The following is a 20,527-nucleotide window of genomic DNA, read 5'->3' on the forward strand; positions in this document are numbered from 1 at the left end:
TTTTATAATCTCCACATTTCATGTTGGAGTAAAGTTTTCTCACACCTAATGAGTAACAAAAGTTTAAAATTTTTTGTTTTGGCATTTCAAAACGTTCCTCGAGCCTCATATAATTTAAACTATTCATAGGGTATTCTAGAATAGTTTACATATATATGCGTATATAACGCTGACTCTAACTATTTTGGATTTTAAACGGAGATAATTCTTGTTGTAAATTCATACGAATAGATCTTCCTACTTCTTCAATCGTCTAATTAAGTCAAAGATCAAAAACTTGATTCATCGTATAGATCACATTAGAGATATAAACGAAATTTATATCGAGAGTTGATCGTCGGAATTTCATAAATCCTGCGAGATGGCGGTTGTGATTTGCTGGAAGGTGGTCGACTTTTGTGATGGGAGAGAGAAAAAAATTTGATGGACAAAGACTTTTGTTTATTATCACCCTTTGATAACATATTTATAAATAATATTTCTCAATCCTTATATGATTTTAATCTTCTCAGAATTATTTATTTTCATTATTTAAAATTCTCATGTAGTATTTTCAAAAATACCATGTAAAGTCAATTTTTAATAATGCATTATATGTGTGTAGATATTGATACATCTACACATATATACAAACATTTATAGTCATATATAAAATAAAATAACTATTATTTAATTACTCAATTAACTATTAATTAATTAATTCTAGATTACTCGAGCATATTTCATGAGAATCTTGTACGTAGTAGTCATCGTTATTAATTTTTAAATTTACTAACTAAATAATTGTGAAATCATTATAATCTCGATCGACGAATTGTGAACTTCTTTACTAAAATATTTACTTTCACTCATTGAATTCGACTATCTCAATGGGAGCACATAATATGATACTTGTGTGATTCTCAATAGTTTATGGATAAGGCTAACCGTGAGTTCAAGATTTCATGTGATTCAAAATAATATCTATTTTTATTTGGGCTTACCCTAATTAGTCCCATTCTTTTCATCAACCCCTTGATAAAAAAACGTAAGAACTCAAGTATGATTGCACACATCAAATTATGGTAAGATCGTCTAGTGGCATTGCCACATGATCCCGTAGGTATCACTGATTGTGTCTGCAAGAACCTTAAGTTATTGTTAACGTTTAGTACGGTCCCTTCAACTCATATATACCGATCGAATTTGCAATCATTGGTATATCGAGAGTTACAAATTAATTCAATAACGATGTGATATATATTTGAGTAACAATATTGAGATGATAAGTGTAACTGAAGAAACACCTTTCTAAAATGCACATGTCTTACTCTAGCAAGAGATTCTTTGTATGATTAACTCATCAGATCACATAGGATATCTCCATACGTAGGAAAGTGACGAATCCTTGATTATAATGCATTGAATCCTACGTATTTCAAAAGTACAGCCAAACTCATCATCTGATGACCCTAAATGGAGTCAGTAAAAATATTAAAGTGCATTGCTAGTATACAGAACCTTCATTTGTCTCGGGTCAAATGATTAATGTTATACAACCATAACGCATATTATTCTACTGATAAGTGATAACTACTTAGAAAGTCCGAGAGAAGATTGTTCAGTGCATTATCAAATAATCACACATTTGTATGAATAGACATCTTCATATCCTTACCAATGAAACATGATATTTATATTACATATTGTAGTCTCAAGCTCGAGCGATCTTTATCCTTATTTTAGGATGCTGAATCGACTAGAAACCTGTTTAGAATATATAATATACTTCCTAATGAGTTTCATGGTGATCTTAGCATACCTCATGGTATCTTTTATATATCAAAGGTTTTTTTTTTATCTATGCAGCTTGTATGAATGTACATATAAAATAAATTTCATAATTGATAAAACATTAAAATATTATTAAAATAAAAATTATTTTTACATAAGAGTCAATAAAATTTAAGCCATAAATTAACTCGTTCCCCAAGCACTGTCTTACAGTTTAAGCTTTGTTCCGCATAATTTGGAAAGCACTTGTCTTCGTCACAAATTTTCATCAGGACATACATCTCAATAAATGACAAGCTGAGAATGATAATAGCTGCTTTTAGCTTATTAGGATTGATTATTATAATAACTAGCAATGAAACACACACGTTATATTCAATAATGTATGATATTTCTTATGTCCGTAACATATTTTTATAATGGATATTTTTAATAATTCATATCGAAATTTATTTCAAAATTCAGAAATAAATCATACGACAATTTATAATTTTGCGACTTCAAAACAATTTATAATTTACTTACAAAAATTCAGTACAATATATTTTATAAATCATGTCCAATTATTTTTCTAATACATCTATTATTGAAAAGATCAAATATAATAAAATAATAAATAAATGATTCCATATTTATCCTGACTTCACAGTAGATAGGGTCCCATGGCTGAGTAAGGTGGTCCATCGGGGCTGTTAAAATTTGGGAGGCCCCTACCCCGTGGGGCTGGGGTTCAACACGTAATATAATGTACGTATATGCATAACATGCAAAAATCCTTTCATGCAAGATTTTGTAGGGTTATTTAGAAGAATGGATTCCATGTTCCATTATCGTCTCTTTGAAACTGGTTGCAGCTTTAATATTTTAAATCATATATGATATTTATAGAATTTAGCGTTTTCCTTTCGTCAAAAACTATTGTTAATATTGATGATACAACTCAAAAATTTTAAATATCATGTTTCGAACTTTTTACATATAAGAGTAGTAATATATTTATTGGAAAATTTACACCAAAAAATTTGGTGGAATAATTTTAGATAAACTTTTTGTTTTTATATTTGAATTATTTTGTATATAAAAACATTTGAATTTTTTTTGTCACTTTGTTACTCAAGAGATGTCTCCGTCGCTCCCCAGTGTGATATATATCATCTTTGCGGATTATTTTGTTTTCTTGGTATTAATTATAATGGAAATTATTAAGACTGAAATTTGGACTTAACTCAATGTCAAAAGCTAGCTCAAGAGACGAGGATTGTCCAAGTCCATATATGCAACCACTACAACAAAAATCCTATTTAACAACACATCAAAGACAACGGTTTTAACAAAAACCGTTGTCTTTTTACTTTTAACAACGGTTTTAACAAAAACCGTTGTCGTAGCCTAAAAAAATCCGCTCAAAGACAACAGTTTCTTTAAAACCGTTGTCTTTGATATATCTACGACAACGGTTTTTAAAAACCGTTGTCTATGAGCGTTTTTTTTTTTGCCTACGACAACGTTTTTTAAAAACCGTTGTCTATGAGCGTTTTTTTTTTGGACTACGACAACGGTTTTTAAACTGTTGTCGTATAAGCGTTTTTCTTCAAGCTACGACAACGGTTTGTAAAAAACTGTTGTCTTTCAACTGGTTTTTCTACAAATTTTGTTGTCAATATTAGATTTCGCGACGGCCTAAGTAAAATCTGTCGCTAAATTTAGCGACGGTTATACTATACCGTCGCTAATTTAAATATTGCGACGGTTTATGTATACCCGTCGCTAAAAATTACGACGGTTTTAAGTAAAACTGTCGCCGATGTAGATATAGCGACGGTTTTCCAAAAACGGTCGCTAAATTTAGCGACGGTTTTTGTATAACTGTCGCTACAGTTAGCGACGGTTTTATTAAACCGTCGCCGATCTATAATTAGCGACGGTTTATATTTAACCGTTGCTAAATAAAGCGACAGTTCTTATAAAAGCGTCGCTAATTTTAAATCGGCGACAGTTGAAAAAATAACTGTCGCTAATTGCGACGGTTTAATCAAAACCGTCGCAAACTGTCTATAAATATCCCAACCCTCAGTCCATTTTCTACCCTACCACTTCACAACACTTAAAATTTTTCTCACTCACAATTTTCATTTCGTTTTTCTCTTTAAAGATTAATAAATTTTTACCACTTCACAACACTTAAAATTTTTCTCCCTTGCACAATTTTAATTTCGTTTTTTTTAAAGTTTAATAAATTTTTAAAATCAAGAATATAATATTTTCGACTGAAATTTTTTTTTATTTTACTGACAAAAATAGCGACGGAAAGCATAAAACACCGTCGCTAATATTAGCGACGAAATTGAATTAATACTGTCGCTAAATTTAGCGACGGTGTATAAAACCGTCGCTCTTTAGCGACTATTTTAATTACGACCGTCGCTAATTTTAGCGACGGGTAACGATGATTTCCGTCGCAAATAAATTACGACCGTCGCTAATTTTAGCGACGGGTAACGATGATTTCCGTCGCAAATTTATTTGCGACGGTTGTTTAAAAACCGTCGCAAATTGTAACTACAACAACACTCTAGAACCGTTGTCTTTTAGCGAATTCTTTAACCACATGACCTTTAACAACGGTTTTGTATACCTACGACAACGGTTTTTACCGTCATCTTTAGACGTCTACGACAACGGTTTTTCACCGTTGTCTTTGAGCACACCCTTTAACCACAGGGCTTCTAACAACGGTTTTAAAAGGCCTACAACAACGGGGAAAAACCGTTGTCGTAGGCCTTTTTTCTTGTAGTGAACTCTCGGGAATTTTATCCAACCGACGTGGGACAACTGACACACCCTCTCATGTTCATGAATAAATATCTGGAACATGAAGTTTACAAATGATCCAACTATGGACAGAACGAGTGTCCCAACTATGGGCAATCCAACATAACAGTGGAACTTGACCTCTGATATCATGTTAAGATTGAGACTTGAACCTAACTCAACCGCAAGAGCTAGTTCAAGAGAGAAGGATTGTCAAAGTCTATATATACAATTTCACAGAGATTTTGTTCAGTCGATGTAGGACAACTGACAAAAATGAGTTTTTTTATTTNATATATCGGATCTTATGAGTTGACAAGCATTAGGGTTTGGACCAGCAAGAAAGAATATTATGCTTTATTGCGTAGAATTTTATGGCAGAAAACAAAATCTTCGCCCATTTCAAAGAAAACATACGCACACTGAAAACTGAATATAAACAAACAAATGAGGATGCATGCATGAAGCTCCCACTTCACTTTTTTCTAACATGATTATATATATATAGTACCGGGTGCATAAAATAAATATCCTATGATTTAATCCAATAATTATGCTAGGGTTGATTCACTTGGGAGACAAATAATTTCCTTGAATTTTGGGAGAATAAGAATTGCTAAGAAGTGTGTAACACCAAATTTTGCTTATATTTATGCCCGGTTTGATTCTATGTTGATTTCGATTCTTCAAAAACGATTTTGGTATTTTGGTAAATAAATGAAATTTTTCCAAACAATTTCACCACAATATTTTTTTCCTGATCCAACATTGGTCTTTAAGATAACATCATCAAACACTATCTTTTCCAAACACTCCGATAAAGGTATTTTTAGTATTTTATTAAAAAAACTAATATTATAATCAATTAATTACCAAACACTTTACCTTATTTAAAAAAAAAAAAACAAAAACTTCACTTTTATTTTCAAACACTACTCATTTCTATTTTTTTTTTTCAAATTTTCTTCACAATCTATAAATTTAATCATTTCTCTGAAAGCATAATATTTTGCAAACGCTATATTTCAAAATTTTACATTTTATTTTTTATTCATTTATAAAAACCACAATATTATACCCTTTTTCGTCATGTAAATAACGATATATTTATTATTTCATGTTTATAAGAAAAGTGGAAGATCAAAATGAGAAAGACGACAACACAAGGGTGGAAAATTATTGCAATGGGCACTTTTTTCCATTATTTTATGAAACAAATGGAAGAATTATTTCATGGAAATAATATATATTTGTTGGCTTCATCACTTATCTTCTAAGGCTCCCTTTTAACTTGACAATTATTTGAGAATGACAAAAGAAAATGACTCCTTACTCATTGTTGGATTTGAAATAGATTTAGGAATATTTGCTTTTTATGTGGAATATATTCTTGGAAAAAGGGCTAAAATAATTTAGAGTAGGTCTCTTGTGAGACGGTCTAACGAATCTTTATCTGTGAGACGGGTTAACTATACCGATATTCACAATAAAAAATAATACTCTTAGCATAAAAAATAATACTTTTTCATGGATGACCCAAATAGGAGATCTGTATCACAAAATACGACCCGTGAGACCGTCTCACACAAGTTTTTGCCAACAATTTGAGATTTGCTCATACAATTTGTCTATAAACTTTCAATTAATTTGTATAATTATATCTAACTATTACTATTATACTATCTCAATATCTACCTATAATGATTATTTTCCCATACTAAACTAAGTGATCTATATCTGATACTGCCATAACCATTGAATGAGGTGGACCCTCTTTTAAAATATGAGCTGTAAGACATCGTTTCATTCGAATGATGAGATAATAAAAGTTGTGTAAGATATCGTTTTGTAGAACTTTAAGTCAAACATTGTATGAAATCAAAATGTGCAATCGATCATTCTCATCAAACGCCTAGTTTATTAATGATCAATACGATATATAATTAGTCTCTATACATATTCAAATTAAGAATAGTAGATTGAAACAAATACATCCTTTGACTAGAGCAACCAATAACTAAATAAATCATAGTTTTAGATTGCATTATAGAAACTTGGAGATTTTTTCCATCATTTTCATTGATCATGTATATTGATTGGGAAACAATAGGTTTCACACTTTCATAGCACCATGTTCCTCCCAATATACCTGCAAAAATAATGATTCTTTGACTTCAAAAACACAAATTATTCTCCAATAAAATATTTTGATTTGGAAATGGAATCCCATGAGAAGGTCATGATTTGGTTCTCCAACGCCACCATATTTGAGAAATTGACATATGAAATGTAATGAATTTATAATTAAGTCTCTTTTTCACTTGAGAAATTTTGAAAAAATCATTTTGCACCATTTATATATTTTATATGTCTAATATGATTTTACCACCTCAATACATTCCTATGTACAAAAACATTCGCAATAAAAAAAATTTTATTCCAAAAAATAAAATTGAACATACATAAAATTTTTAATATGTTTTCTAACAAATCTCTCTCTCGTTTTTTTTTTTTAAAAAATTTTAGTAGATATTTTTAAAAAATCGAAAAGAAAATGTCTCCAAAGTAATGAGGTAAAGGAATTTTAAGGTTGGCAAAAGCTCGGATTAATGCTTAGTTTGTATTAAGTGGGCTAAGGATCTGAAAGGAAAACGGGTTGTGTATGGCCCAAATGTCTTATCTCGGCCCACAAAGGGTAAAGCCCCTTTCTTCCTAGTTTACCCAATTCCGAAACCGTCGTCTAATCGATATTGTCTCACGTGCAACTCACTCGCCACCGGCCAACTTCAATAGCTCTTCGTTCTTCTTGATTAATCAATCACAAGGAATTGGGAAGGTTTTCTGAATGGAATCTTTGGTGGAGGCGAGCTCCGGTGCGGTGGGTGCACTGGTGAGCACTACCATTTTGTATCCTTTAGACACTTGCAAGACCAAATATCAAGCAGAGAATCGAGCTCATCACCAGCAAAAATACAGGTTTCTTCCCCCTTTTCTTTTTTCTTTTTAGGTATTTTTGTCTTGTTGAAATTAAGACCTAGATTATCATGATTTATGTGATGGTGGGATGTGTTCTCGTTTTGAATGCGATTTTCTCTTTATTTAGGCCTCCTTTTTCTTGAATTCTGATATGTTTTGTTGATACTGGATTACATACTTGGTGGCGTACTTGATTCCATGATTTTTTCTGGAAATTGGTGTATTTTGGAGTTGAAGTGAACCTGGGACTTCTAACGTTGTCGATTATTGAAAGATTGTTAAAATACTTTCAGAATGAAAAAAAAATGTCTAAATGTTCTTCCTTAACTATGTTCATGAAATAGTTGCTTGTTGGAGCATGTAATGACCTTAAGATACGATACATATCACAATTAAGACTACAAGGGGTTGGAGGGTTTTTTCAAGATCCTTTAGAGCTTGACTGGTGTAGGCTCTGGAAGTTCAACAAAATCAAGCATCCATTTGCATACGTTTGATAGTTTATGCATAGTCTGAGGATGGCCTAAAAATTTTGAGGGTGTGCAGAGAAGTTGAGTCCCTTTTTTTTATCTTATTATCCGAAAATATTAAAAACAATCTGGGCTATCACAATGGATTGCTCTATCTTGATTCTTGAACAGGAACATTTCGGATGTCCTTTGGGAAGCTATATCGACCCGCCAAGTGCTCTCATTGTACCAGGGCCTAGGAATTAAGAACTTTCAGGCATTTATTTCTCAGTTTATCTATTTCTACGGTTACAGTTTCTTGAAGAGACTGTACTTACGACAAACTGCAAACAAATCTATCGGAACTAAAGCAAACTTGATTATTGCGGCCACGGCCGCGGCAGGCACAGTCATAGTGACACAGGTAAATTCGATGTTCGAATCATCTTTTGATTCCATACCATGAATTTCAGCACTATCCATTTAACGATGAATAATTGGGTAATTCAGCCTTTAGATACAGCATCTTCTAAGATGCAAACGAGTGATTTTGGAAAATCCAATGGGCTTTGGGAATCTCTTTCAGAGGGCTCGTGGAGCGAGGCATTTGATGGCCTAGGCATCTCGCTTCTTCTTACTTCAAATCCTTCCATTCAGGTTGTCACCGATATCAAGGAAAATACTTGTTAAGTTTTCAAAATTTTGTCACTCAAGTAGGTCACTTGGAAGTTTTCTGACTTCTAATGTAATTTTGGCAGTTTACAGCATTTGATCAGTTAAAACAAAGAATATTAAAGAAGAAAACAAATAAAAAGGGCGACAACAGTGTACCATCTCCGGAAGCTCTTTCGGCATTTTCTGCTTTTGTATTAGGTGCCATCTCAAAATGCATCGCTACCTGTTTAACATATCCAGCCATAAGGTAAAAGTTTCTTGTCTTTAACAAATTAAGTTCCACCTATATTTTTTGTGAAGCTTGATGTTGACCTTTTGAACAGGTGCAAGGTGGTGATTCAATCAGCTGACTCAGATGAACACGAAACGGAAATATCCCAATCAAAATCCCATAGAACAGTGTCTGGGGCAATGCTTTCCATTTGGGAAAATGAAGGTTTACTTGGTTTCTACAAAGGGTTGCAGGCCCAAATCTTGAAGACCGTTCTTAGCTCAGCGCTGCTTTTAATGGTAAAAGAGAAGATCACAAGAACGACATGGGTACTAATGATAGGACTGAGGAGGTTTCTGTTCTTAACAAGAACCAGGTTAAAGAGTTCTTGAAAAAGTCTCCGAAGATATCCCATGTAAGTAAAGGGACGCGCCGAATTGTATTTATGGGACACAGTAAAATGCAATTAAGGCGTGGAATGAAATTAGTAGGTGTGCTAGTTTGATCCTCAACTGGTGCAGGACAGGGTGTCAGCGGGATCTGTTGTTCTAAGGAGTAGAACTGGATAAAAATTTCCCTCTTTTTCTTCAATAGCAGGCAGAGTAGGGGGAGGGAAATGGATAGTCAATTGCAATAGGCATAAATTCCTGTGTCTTGAAATTATGGCTAACATTTTCCTGCACTAAAATTTCTTACTCATAAATTTTTGAGAGTCGATATTTTGTTGATTAGAACCTATACAAATATTGCAAACATCACACTTGTTTGAATCTCAAAAGCATTGCTTGATGAGGTCAAATAACATGCCCCGTGTCATCAAAGTCGTGTAAACAAATGTAACATAATAACATCTGAGTATCAAATTCATTTTTTCAAACATATATAAGAGCAGAAATTAGTTATCTTTAGAAAAAGCAATAGATATTCTTGTTGATTGTCAATTACCTTCTAATTAAGTAATTTAATATATTTCAGGGGAAAAAACTTGATTTTGAAATGATGCTGATTTCCGACAACCAGTGGTAGGAGTTGAAGAATGGGAAATAGAATATGATAAAAAAATTACTGAAAAATGGACAAATATTTTGAACTCAAACACACTCTATCTGAACTTTCAGCTTGTAAGTTGATGGAAAGTTGGAAACTGACTTCTCATATTTTTAACACGACGTTTCAGATGTCCTCTTGGGATCAATATCCAGGCATCAAGTACTTTCATTGTATCACGGCATGGAGACGAAGAATTTTTATCTTTCATTTCACAATTTAGATACTTCTGTGGATATAGCTTCTTCGAGAGACACTAATTGAGAGAGCAGATCTAAATCTGTACGAACTACAGGGGATCTGGTCATTAATGCTGTTGCTGCTGCAGCTGCATCTCACAGGAAGCCGTGTTTCCCCTAATATCAGTTTCAACTGTGGTTGCTGGTCAGTTTAGGGCTGCATGGTGATTGTTTGCTGCATGTTAAATACCCATGGTCTTATACTTGCTGTTGAATCATTGGTTCGAGATAGTTTACATTCTCTTATGTTTGATGCATGCACGGTTAGCACATTTTCAGACAGATGTATGTAGGAGTTATAATATTGAAAATAAACCACATTGTCAGTCGTGTGTACCCAAGGGCCAAGTCAGGCCACTGCCATGGACTAATTAACTAGGCTGCATGATTCTAACTTACCAGAGCCAATGCCCAGAAGCTGTGGAAATCCTTCACGGAGGACACTGTGAGCAACACATTTGATGGTCTAGGCATTTCTCTTCTTCCAAGGACAAGCACTTCCATATAGGTTGATGCTTGTGCTTTTTTCTATGCATTCGATCTCTTTTTGTATTTTGGAAATAAAGACTTGATCAACTAAAGCGGAGACGATTAAAGAACAAGATAAGCAAAGCAAGAGATGACGCACCATCTCCGGAAGCTCTTTCTGCATTTTCTGCCACTGTTTGGGTGCTGTTTCGAAATGCACCACAACCTGTTCAACATTCCCAGCCATAAGGTACAAAAGAGGTCCATCTTCCCGTTCAACTTTGGTAGCCTACAGTTCAAGATTTTGAATCAAATTAGTCTCGTTTGCATAACCATGAAGCTAAGTTCTTGATTATGGAGAGGTGAAGGATAATGATTCGATCATTGAAAGATGAAAACGAGGACTTGAAACTAAAACCACATAAAACTCAAGTGTCTAGAATTTTCTCATGACATTCTCTGTCGTGAATTGGATGCTCTTGAACCGCGATTCCGTCATGAGCTTTGGCCCTAGCGATAAAGGAGAAAAGCACAAAGACCACACGGGGACTAACGTATAAGATTCATTCGTGCTCATGGCGGAACTGGTTCAAGAGCATCCAATTCATGACAAAGCAAAGCTTCTTGGTTGGTACAAATAAACTCGTAAATGTCCTCATATTTACGAAAAGTATGTGATTATTTTCAAGAAACGAGATGTTTTAAAGAGAAACTGGGACTTTTCACTCTGTATTAGGGAGAAATATTATTGCACCATATGAAAGAATCTTTGATAAAGAGAATCCTTTTATGCCTTAAAATTACTAAAGGTTTCTAAACATATCTTTTTGAGAAAAAAACATACAATAATGTCACTTCTTCGTTCACAAGGGATTTCTGTCCACTAGCAATTTTTTAGTGTTTTTATGATCCACGAGGTTTTTACCACTGATTTGAGATATTTTCATCGTCCACAAGGGATTTCTTTGAAGGGATACTTCAGCGGTCCTTACAAATATATAGCATTTACACTTTACAATATGCATATTTATTAATATTATTCTTCTACTTGGATTTGGGCTCCATTTCACCTGATTCATGAGCTCAAGTGAGACTTCATTTTCTTACTTCATCGTTCAAAACAATAATAAGATATTAAAGAAACATAAATAAATCCGAATTGATTCAGAGATATATTTGACATTTTCATTTGTCCTATTATGGAACAAATAATATCCCCATAAGCGATAGAATTATAGAAACCAATAGGATATTCTAGAACAAAATGTCATCTTTAAGGGCATTTTAGTAAGAATACCATAATGCAGCTATTTTCCACTTCCAAAATTTCTTATGAAAATGAAAAGAAATTAGTGGACATAGTTAAATTTGGATAACGTGGCTAAAATCTCAAATTCCATGCATTCCATGAAAGAACACACTGGTTCACACAAAAATTCCTCCAAATGAAAACCATAAGTTTATATACCTGAAAAACTTTCATCTTACTTTCTGTACAAATGGCCATCGCCGCTGATGGACGCATCGCCCTATTGGATGCCGGAGTGCAGCGCAGCATGGCTCGATTTTCCGGCGTAAATGGGAAGCATGTTATGTTTTGTAACGGACAGTTGATGGGAACGAAGCTGAAGTTTACTGATTCATCGATTCAAAAAAGGAACAATGACAATGGTGTTAGGACTACTGTCCGCATGTCTCTTACTGCAGAAGTTGCAGGTGAGAGTAAGGTGAGTTTCTTGATAAATTCGAGTAATACGAAGATTAATTCAAGGCTTCAAGCATTTGCAAAACTTGAAATATTGATGAACAGATTCAGGAATTTTCAAGTGAGATGTGACATACAAAATGATAAGTATGGATTAAGGTCGATGAAAACAGAACGCGCTTCTGAATTATTTTTGCATCTGCAGTTGAGGGACCTGGAGATGGAGAAGAGGGACCCGAGGACCGTTGTGGCAATCATACTCGGTGGGGGAGCCGGCACTCGTCTGTTCCCGCTCACAAAACGGCGTGCCAAGCCTGCTGTGAGTCAGCATTCCTACTTCCCACATATGAATTTCAGAGCCATTCTAGCTAACTTAATATAATGCTGATCTTGATCTAAAGATCCCAACTTAATCTGGTTTACTAGACTCGAACTACATCAAATATTCTTGCTGCGTATTTATATTTCAGGTTCCCATTGGAGGATCATATAGGCTAATCGATGTGCCTATGAGTAACTGCATAAATAGTGGCATCAACAAAGTCTACATTTTGACTCAGTTCAACTCGGCATCGCTCAACAGGCATCTTGCACGAGCTTACAACTTTGGAAGCGGTGTCACATTTGGGGATGGCTATGTCGAGGTAAACTGTTCAACTTTGACTCTTCAACCTCATATGATGCAAGAAACAAAGTAGTCCAGATAGAAAATGGATGTAAATTTGTCAGTGTAGATGCAACTGAGTATTCATACACAGGTTTTAGCTGCAACTCAAACTCCAGGCGAGGCTGGTAAAAGTTGGTTTCAGGGTACTGCAGATGCAGTGCGGCAATTTCACTGGCTTTTTGAGGTATAAAGATACACTTTTGTAAGGAATGTTAAGAAAACTATAATGCACAAATATTACTCAAAATATGAAACTTCTAAGACAAAGCACAGGGATTCAGTTCCCATAATGCCAAATCCTGATGCTCTAAACTACATTTGTCATGCTAAATGACCAGCTAATGTTCAAAGAACATGATCCGGTAACGGTTATTATGACAACGATCTAAAACTAGTATGTTAAAAAACCATGAACAATTTGAGATTCATGAATGTGTGACATTAACATGAAGATGTTTGCCCCATGCACCATAGGATCCAAGAAGTAAGGATATTGAAGATGTTCTTATTTTATCGGGCGATCACTTGTATAGGATGGACTACATGGATTTTGTACAGGTAATCTAGAAATTACATGCAGAATATATAAATATTTGCAATTAAAGTGTGTAGGTTCATGAAATTACATCAAATAACACTCCATGATCTGCAGAGTCACAGGCAAAGTGGTGCAGATATTACAATTTCATCTTTGCCCATAGATAACAGGTAGACCTTTGTTTCATTGCAATTAATTCCACTCACAGGCTTATCTCAGCAAAGTTGTATGAAAAATTACAAGAAAAGTAAGAAGGAAGGCAAAGTTTGCAGAATACGATTGTAAACATGCACGAATGCAAACTTTCTTGGATCGTTTGCTGAGACAAGAATACATTCTGGAAAATGTGAAGAAAACAGAACTTGATAACCAAGTATCGAACATATGTCAGCAGACATTGTGGATCCCTTCGCATTCAAACAAATCAACATTTTAAAATCATTTATCCATATTTTCATGACAGCCGTGCATCAGATTTTGGTTTGATGAAGATTGACAATGAAGGAAGGGTCATTTCGTTCAGTGAAAAGCCCAAAGGGAATGAATTGAAAGCGATGGTAATTGCAAACAAATCCACAAATTTGATCTATTGTTGCCTCAGATTTTAAGGGGTCGCATTTAATTTGTTATATGTTACAGGCAGTAGACACTACCGTTTTGGGACTCTCACAAGAAGAGGCGAAAAAGAAACCCTATATTGCTTCAATGGGAGTTTATGTCTTTAAGAAGGAAATACTTCTGAATCTTTTAAGGTGATTCTGTACAACCTAACCTATAAATAGCAAATTGCAGCATGAAGTTTCAGGGCCCTTCAGAGAACAAGTGAAACTAGGATCTGTGTTACTCTGTGGCAATACCAGTGCCTAATCACAACTCATGGAACATGAGAGACAATTAAATATTGTTTGTTTTCCTGTTGATTCAGATGGCGTTTTCCGACTGCGAACGACTTCGGGTCAGAAATAATCCCAGCCTCAGCTAAAGAATTCATTATCAAGGTATCTAGAAAACATTTTCCTATTGCATTTCTATTAAGTTATAGATAATTTATTCATTAACTTTTTTGTCCCTAGCAACAGCATAGTTTAATAAAAATCTCTGTCGTCTTACCAATCTAACAACGCAGATACATTAAGGTCCGCAGACCTGCAGGTTGAATTTCTAACAAAAAATATATATATTCTGCAGGCCTATCTATTTAATGATTACTGGGAAGACATTGGTACAATCCGGTCCTTTTTTGAAGCAAACCTTGCCCTTACTGAACATGTAAGCATTCTAGATCACACAGTTCACCATCTAATATGATTTCACCATCATATTCTTATTCTTTGTTATTTATTATATTCATATTTTGTCATTCAGCCACCACGATTTAGTTTCTATGATGCAGCAAAGCCTATCTACACATCTAGAAGAAACTTACCACCATCAAAGATAGATAACAGCAAGGTTATTAAATATCTACACAACCTAGTTTCTTTACGGTGTAGCAAATTCTTCACCATACCATAGCGCTTATAAACTCACCGCATCAAAATTCAAGCCTCAATTTTTCCATGCACATCATAATGAAGCTTATTCTTTTACAGATCGTCGATTCAATTATATCACATGGTAGTTTCTTGACTAATTGCTTTATCGAGCACAGTGTTATTGGAATACGATCACGCATAAACTCCAATGCTCACCTAAAGGTTTGTTTCTGATTCTATTACCTTGAAATTTTGGTAATATTTTTAGTGCTATATTATCTTGGATCATCAAACAAAGACACCAAGGACCATATTACCTATAATACATGCACATGAAATTAGCCAAATACACAGCATAAGTTTTAGGCTTTGGGCTTTCTGTCCATTGCTCACATTTTTTAACCATTTCAGGACACAGTGATGCTGGGGGCCGACTCTTACGAAACGGATTCTGAAGTTTCTTATATTCTTGGAAAGGGAAAAGTTCCAATTGGAATTGGAGAAAATACTAAAATCAAGTACAGGAATCTTCCTATGAGTAAATCTTCACATGCTGTTCTCTCATTTTACTTTTCTGCCATGTAACATCTTTACATTCATTTTATGCAGGGAATGCATTATCGACAAGAATGCCAGAATTGGTAAAAATGTGATCATTGCAAATTCAGAGGTAGGTTTCTCCAAAAAGTAGCTTATCCAAGCTAAAAGCTAAAAGCTTGTGCTTGGTTACTGATGCTTATTCCCCAGACAACTTTCAACAAATGATAAGGATCTGAGGTAGACTTATTTATGTTGTTATTTCAGGGCATACAAGAGGCTGATAGAACTTCAGAAGGATTTCACATCCGATCAGGTGTTACAGTAATTATGAAAAATTCAACAATTAAAGATGGAACTGTGATATAGCATTTTCTTTCGTCTCTCTGATATCGAGTTTGGTGAATATCCAAAATCCTGAGAAGTGTGAGCTTCTGCATAAGTATGCAGAAGTAAGATAATATTCATGGCTCAGAATTTTCCAACATCCATACGCATTTTCATGAAGTTGACATTTTCGCAATATGTAACCTCTTATTTCCAAAACATGTAATGAAAGTCCAGTCAAGAATCAAGGATTCTCCAGACGTTTTTGTTGATTCTCTCTCTCTCTCCTCAAGTGTTAACTGGCATGGAAATGTTGCATATCTCCTTATTTATATGATTTCGAGAAGCTAAAATAGTTTATGACCAACCTATGGTAACCAAGTTGCTCAATTGCTACCATGCTAGTCATTGATCAGATACTAAACCTCACAGGAAAGGTCTATAGTGTTGACCTGTTTCAGAAAATTAATCTGAAATGCCAGAAAACAAAAGATAGTACAGATATCAAGTAAAATCATTTTACCGTTGGAACCAACAATGAAAGTTCATCTAGTAACCGGTAATCCTCAAAAAATGATACTTGGTAAAGTTTTCTATGCCTCGGCCAAAGTCAGCTAAACAAAACATTAGTTCATTCAGTTTGATCCTTTGAGTTAATGCTTCAGTTATCAAACAGAAGTAAATGCATAACCACACAGTAATAAAGAGGACATATATGAGAAACTAGAAACAGAGGACACTAAACAACTAGAAATATTTCCAATAAGAAAACACAATTGCTTCTATATGAATAATTCTTCACATTGAAAGAATAATTCGTTCTCAAATCTCTGCAATACAAAGCGTTCTTCTGATGTTAATATACTGGTAACATAACATTTACTATCTGAGAATGGCTTTCTGCCGGTTCTTCCAGCTCGATGGAGATAACTTATAGCATCTTTTGGAAGATTAAAGTTGTAAATGTGGGTTGTCTCAGGCAGGTCAACCCCCCTAGCAGCTATATCTGTTGCAACAAGAAGATAACCACCTGCTTGTTTAACTTCCTGTATTGGAGAAAGTGTTATTAGAAAGTATACTGGCACCGATATATCACAACATATCTCTATAAGTAGTTGATAAATTGATCACAGGGCCTAGAGGTACGAACAATGATGGATGCTGCTCGTTGGTTAAAGTTCATTTCTTCCTCCAACATAACTATTTCTGGGCATTCCCTGTGTGAAGTCCTCAGAAATTCAACTAAAAGAGTCGTAGGAGGAGAATCTCCAGATTTTTTTGACTTTTCGGACTGCAGAGTCAAGTGAGAGACAATGTTAGCATAACGATGTCCCATATTATATTTTTCTGCTCAAAATCAATCAATCAAATACATCGAATATTTTCTGAATTTGATCATCTAAAGCTTCTCCATAATTGAGAAATATAATCTATTGAGTGGAAAGATGATTAATTTTATTCAAACTAGATGGATCTTTTTCAAAGTAACCCACTTGTGGCAGTGCTTGATGTCTACTACATCATTGCTCATGATAACATAATGGATTAATAGCCCCGAATGTTATGGAACTAATTTTGGATGGTGCAATTCTTATTTCAGGTTTGTAGATGCAGTTTATTTCATAAAAAATACCCTTCATTGTAAAGTATATCCACATTTGGCAATTGCAAGTCTCTTAAGTATTTCAATGGTTAAAAAACCATGCACAAATAATAATAGGAAACTAATCCTATTCATAGGTTATGCAATTCATAACTACAGATAATCGTCAAACATCCTAAATGTGTCTGCCAATGAAACAGTTGAGGGCTAAAACAGGTACTAACTTGCTCCCCAACAAAGACTATGGCAGATCGGGGTACGTCTGACTGCAATAAATGTAGCAGTGTTGAAAACCTCTCCATTCTACCACATATCTGTGAGAGAGAGAGAGAGAGAGAGAGAGAGAGAGAGAGAGAGAGAGCTATGTTAAGAGGGGTAAGGTTGCAACAAAAAAGCATAAAAGGTATGAGAGAGTGGATTGGAACATGGCAAAGATTATCAATCATTGAGAAAATGAATAGCTGCATAGTAACAAAAGCTAAAAAAGGACCCAGATAAGAAAGTAGCATCTTCTCACCAAAAATCTGTGATGTAAACATGAAGGCATAGGTTCAACAGGATTTATATGGACATGAGAAACATTTGCCTGTTGCAGTAATTGAAACAGCAAGATAGTAGAATTAGCAAACAATAGAAAAATATTTTAAAAAATGTATAAATGGACTTAATAGTTAATAAATGAACAAACCTTGGTCCATTTCTGCTGTATACAGTCATAGAGAAATCGTCTATGCTGCGGAATTGATGCACTAGCAAATATGGTTTGCCGGTTATTGATTGAAGAGTAGGTAGTCAAAAGCCTCCGTAAATAACTCACTTCCTTAGAAGAGTTGAACAAAAAATCAACCTACACATTCGGGGAAATGTTCCATGTGCTCCAAGGGTCAAAAAAGGACATTAATATTAATTAATCATGAACTCCAAGCATCAAACTCACAATGATTACCTCATCAATTACCAACACACGCATTGCATCCAACTTAAGAATCTGCTTATCAAGCATTTGACAGAGACTCCCCAAGGTTGCAATTACTATTGCAGGGGGCTCCACCTGTCAAAGTAATGGTTTTCAAAGGTTCGGTTAGATGATCAGAAGAAACATTGAGTAAAAAGCCAAAGATTATGTTAATTAGGTATAACTTAGGTTAAGAATTAACGAAATAACAGCCTTTGAGAAATTTAGACTCAAATTTAATTATATTACCAATTGACCTAGTATACTTGCTAGTCCATTGAATCTGCCGATCAAGATGTTGTGTCATATCAGAATGTTTTAAATTATTTAGTTTTCTTATATATTATGATTATTACAAATTCAATATTATAAGTATTGTGGCAGAATATAATATAATGTCTGGTTATGTTTAGGGAAAATGAAAATATTTAACGGAAACACAATTGTAGCTCTGTGCTACTCATGTGTCTTACAGCATCCTAGAGAACCATTACTTCAAGCAGCTTTTACGTACCTTTAACCAACTCTTATGTCTTCTCAATGTTCCTCCATCCAAAAGAGCCATGACTGTACATGAATTTTGTCCTGACTCTAGTTCAGAAGATCTTGCAGCCAACATGCGTGCAACTTTTGCAACCTATTTAGTGGAAAGGCTCGAGATAATGTTGTATAGCATAAATAATTTACAAAATGATTATTAAAAATATACAGCAATTAGAAAAGTGGGACAATGTCCAACCTGCATACCCAACTCCCGTGTGGGCAGGACAATTAGGGCCTGAACAGCCGATCTCTGTGCATTGACAACAGAAAATATCAAGAGCAAATATGCCAGGGTTTTTCCTGAACCTGTCTGGAGAACCAAAGAGAAATGAAAAGATTGAAAGATCGTCGGCATTCATCTAAAGCTGCAGAAACAATGAAACAATGAAATACATGCTCAAATTATCCAATGGAAACTTACTTATCATTCTTCTCGACAACAAATCATAAGTAGCTAGCAATAGGAAGGGCAAATTTTCACTCAAAACCTGGCTGTCAAGACCCACCCTCTGAACATAAAGTTCCAATGATCTAAACAGATTACACTAAATATTTACTTCGAAAATGCACCAGATCATACAAGTTACGGTTTCCAAAACATGTAATTATCTCATGATTAAGCAGCTAAAAAGCAGAACCATGACACTTATCCATCATGAGAAGGGCCAATCTCTTAGAAACAGAGCAACAATGTAAACACTATAAGGTACTTACATGAAATACACCAAAGGCGAGAATGAGTCTTTCATCATGAGAAGGAACAGTTTCTTACGAATAAAGCACACGATGCAACAATATCTTATTTTTACAAGTCAACGAGCACTACTTTGCAAAACATACGCCTACATTGGTTCATTGGAAATGTTCGACTAACTCCACAGCATAGATCAACTTTGTTGATGCCAATCAATCAAAAACAACAAGTCTCAATCAAAGTTTATTCCTTAATCAGAAAATGAAAATCAACCACACCAACCTGAGCATGAAGCACGCAGTCACAACCGGAAAATAACACCGGTAGAGCTTGCCTCTGCGCTTCTGTCGGCACAACATATCCAAGCTCCTCGGCCCTGCACTAATCCTATCCAATATGTTAGAAACCACTGCATGGTATATTTGCATCCACAAAACATAGCATTTAATAATTTCTCCTTTCAAATTCGAGATCAGATCCTCCCACTTTGATTAACAAAGCAACATCAAACACAGAAAGAAGTCCAACACTTGCCTCCGAATCACGTGATCGGGCACGTAGGACTGACATAGTTCTCGCAGAGTCGAAGCAGTCTTGTTCTTGGCCTCCTCATCGCTTGTTGATACACAAGTGGGACTTCGAGAAACATATAAAGAAAGTTTCTTGGATTCAGGAAACAATGAATTCGTGAAAACGAGATAAAGGGGTTTCTTTGGGGAGGTCCAGGGAAAGAAACGCAGGTGCGGCGAAGGGGAACACGCCATGGGAGTGGAGCTATCGAGTTCACTCCGGTTGTTTAAATCATAAGATTATCCTATTTAAAATATTTATTGG

General features: G+C 34.7%; 3 protein-coding genes across 6 annotated transcripts; 2 read left to right on the forward strand and 1 right to left on the reverse strand.

Moving 5' to 3' along the window:
* The first annotated feature begins 7,317 nt into the window (after positions 1 to 7,317).
* LOC140981859 (peroxisomal adenine nucleotide carrier 1-like) lies at positions 7,318 to 10,506 on the forward strand. Of its 2 annotated transcripts, XM_073448350.1 has the most exons (6): positions 7,318 to 7,560; positions 8,202 to 8,433; positions 8,520 to 8,666; positions 8,768 to 8,931; positions 9,008 to 9,310; positions 10,073 to 10,506. In XM_073448350.1, the coding sequence occupies exons 1-5, from the start codon at positions 7,430 to 7,432 to the stop codon at positions 9,285 to 9,287; spliced, it is 954 nt and encodes a 317-aa protein (XP_073304451.1). In that variant the 5' UTR covers positions 7,318 to 7,429; the 3' UTR covers positions 9,288 to 9,310; positions 10,073 to 10,506. The 2 variants fall into 2 exon arrangements, with proteins under 2 accessions (XP_073304451.1, XP_073304450.1); XM_073448349.1 differs by lacking the exon at positions 10,073 to 10,506 and having other exon boundaries at positions 9,008 to 9,697.
* Positions 10,507 to 12,025: 1,519 nt separating this feature from the next.
* Positions 12,026 to 16,170, forward strand: LOC140980528 (glucose-1-phosphate adenylyltransferase large subunit 3, chloroplastic/amyloplastic). The gene is made up of 15 exons (XM_073446405.1): positions 12,026 to 12,376; positions 12,560 to 12,673; positions 12,825 to 12,998; positions 13,113 to 13,205; positions 13,496 to 13,579; positions 13,674 to 13,729; positions 14,023 to 14,116; positions 14,199 to 14,311; positions 14,485 to 14,557; positions 14,748 to 14,828; positions 14,925 to 15,011; positions 15,152 to 15,256; positions 15,446 to 15,552; positions 15,644 to 15,704; positions 15,839 to 16,170. Exons 1-15 carry the CDS (start codon positions 12,149 to 12,151, stop codon positions 15,938 to 15,940), a joined length of 1,572 nt encoding a protein of 523 aa, XP_073302506.1. The 5' UTR covers positions 12,026 to 12,148; the 3' UTR covers positions 15,941 to 16,170.
* A 453-nt stretch (positions 16,171 to 16,623) lies between these two features.
* LOC140980529 (DEAD-box ATP-dependent RNA helicase 58, chloroplastic) lies at positions 16,624 to 20,506 on the reverse strand. Of its 3 annotated transcripts, none has more exons than XM_073446408.1 (10): positions 20,228 to 20,506; positions 19,976 to 20,069; positions 19,196 to 19,309; positions 18,971 to 19,093; positions 18,448 to 18,552; positions 18,190 to 18,348; positions 18,019 to 18,087; positions 17,726 to 17,815; positions 17,049 to 17,189; positions 16,624 to 16,944 (listed from the first exon to the last, which is right to left on the reverse strand). In XM_073446408.1, exons 1-10 carry the CDS (start codon positions 20,455 to 20,457, stop codon positions 16,681 to 16,683), a joined length of 1,389 nt encoding a protein of 462 aa, XP_073302509.1. In that variant the 5' UTR covers positions 20,458 to 20,506; the 3' UTR covers positions 16,624 to 16,680. The 3 variants fall into 3 exon arrangements, with proteins under 3 accessions (XP_073302509.1, XP_073302507.1, XP_073302508.1); XM_073446406.1 differs by lacking the exon at positions 20,228 to 20,506 and adding an exon at positions 19,421 to 19,530 and having other exon boundaries at positions 16,634 to 16,944; positions 19,976 to 20,093; XM_073446407.1 differs by lacking the exon at positions 20,228 to 20,506 and adding an exon at positions 19,421 to 19,508 and having other exon boundaries at positions 16,634 to 16,944; positions 19,976 to 20,091.
* Between the last annotated feature and the right edge of the window lie 21 nt (positions 20,507 to 20,527).

Source organism: Primulina huaijiensis, chromosome 7, assembly GCF_012295235.1.
Source record: "Primulina huaijiensis isolate GDHJ02 chromosome 7, ASM1229523v2, whole genome shotgun sequence".
NCBI lineage: Eukaryota > Viridiplantae > Streptophyta > Magnoliopsida > Lamiales > Gesneriaceae > Primulina > Primulina huaijiensis.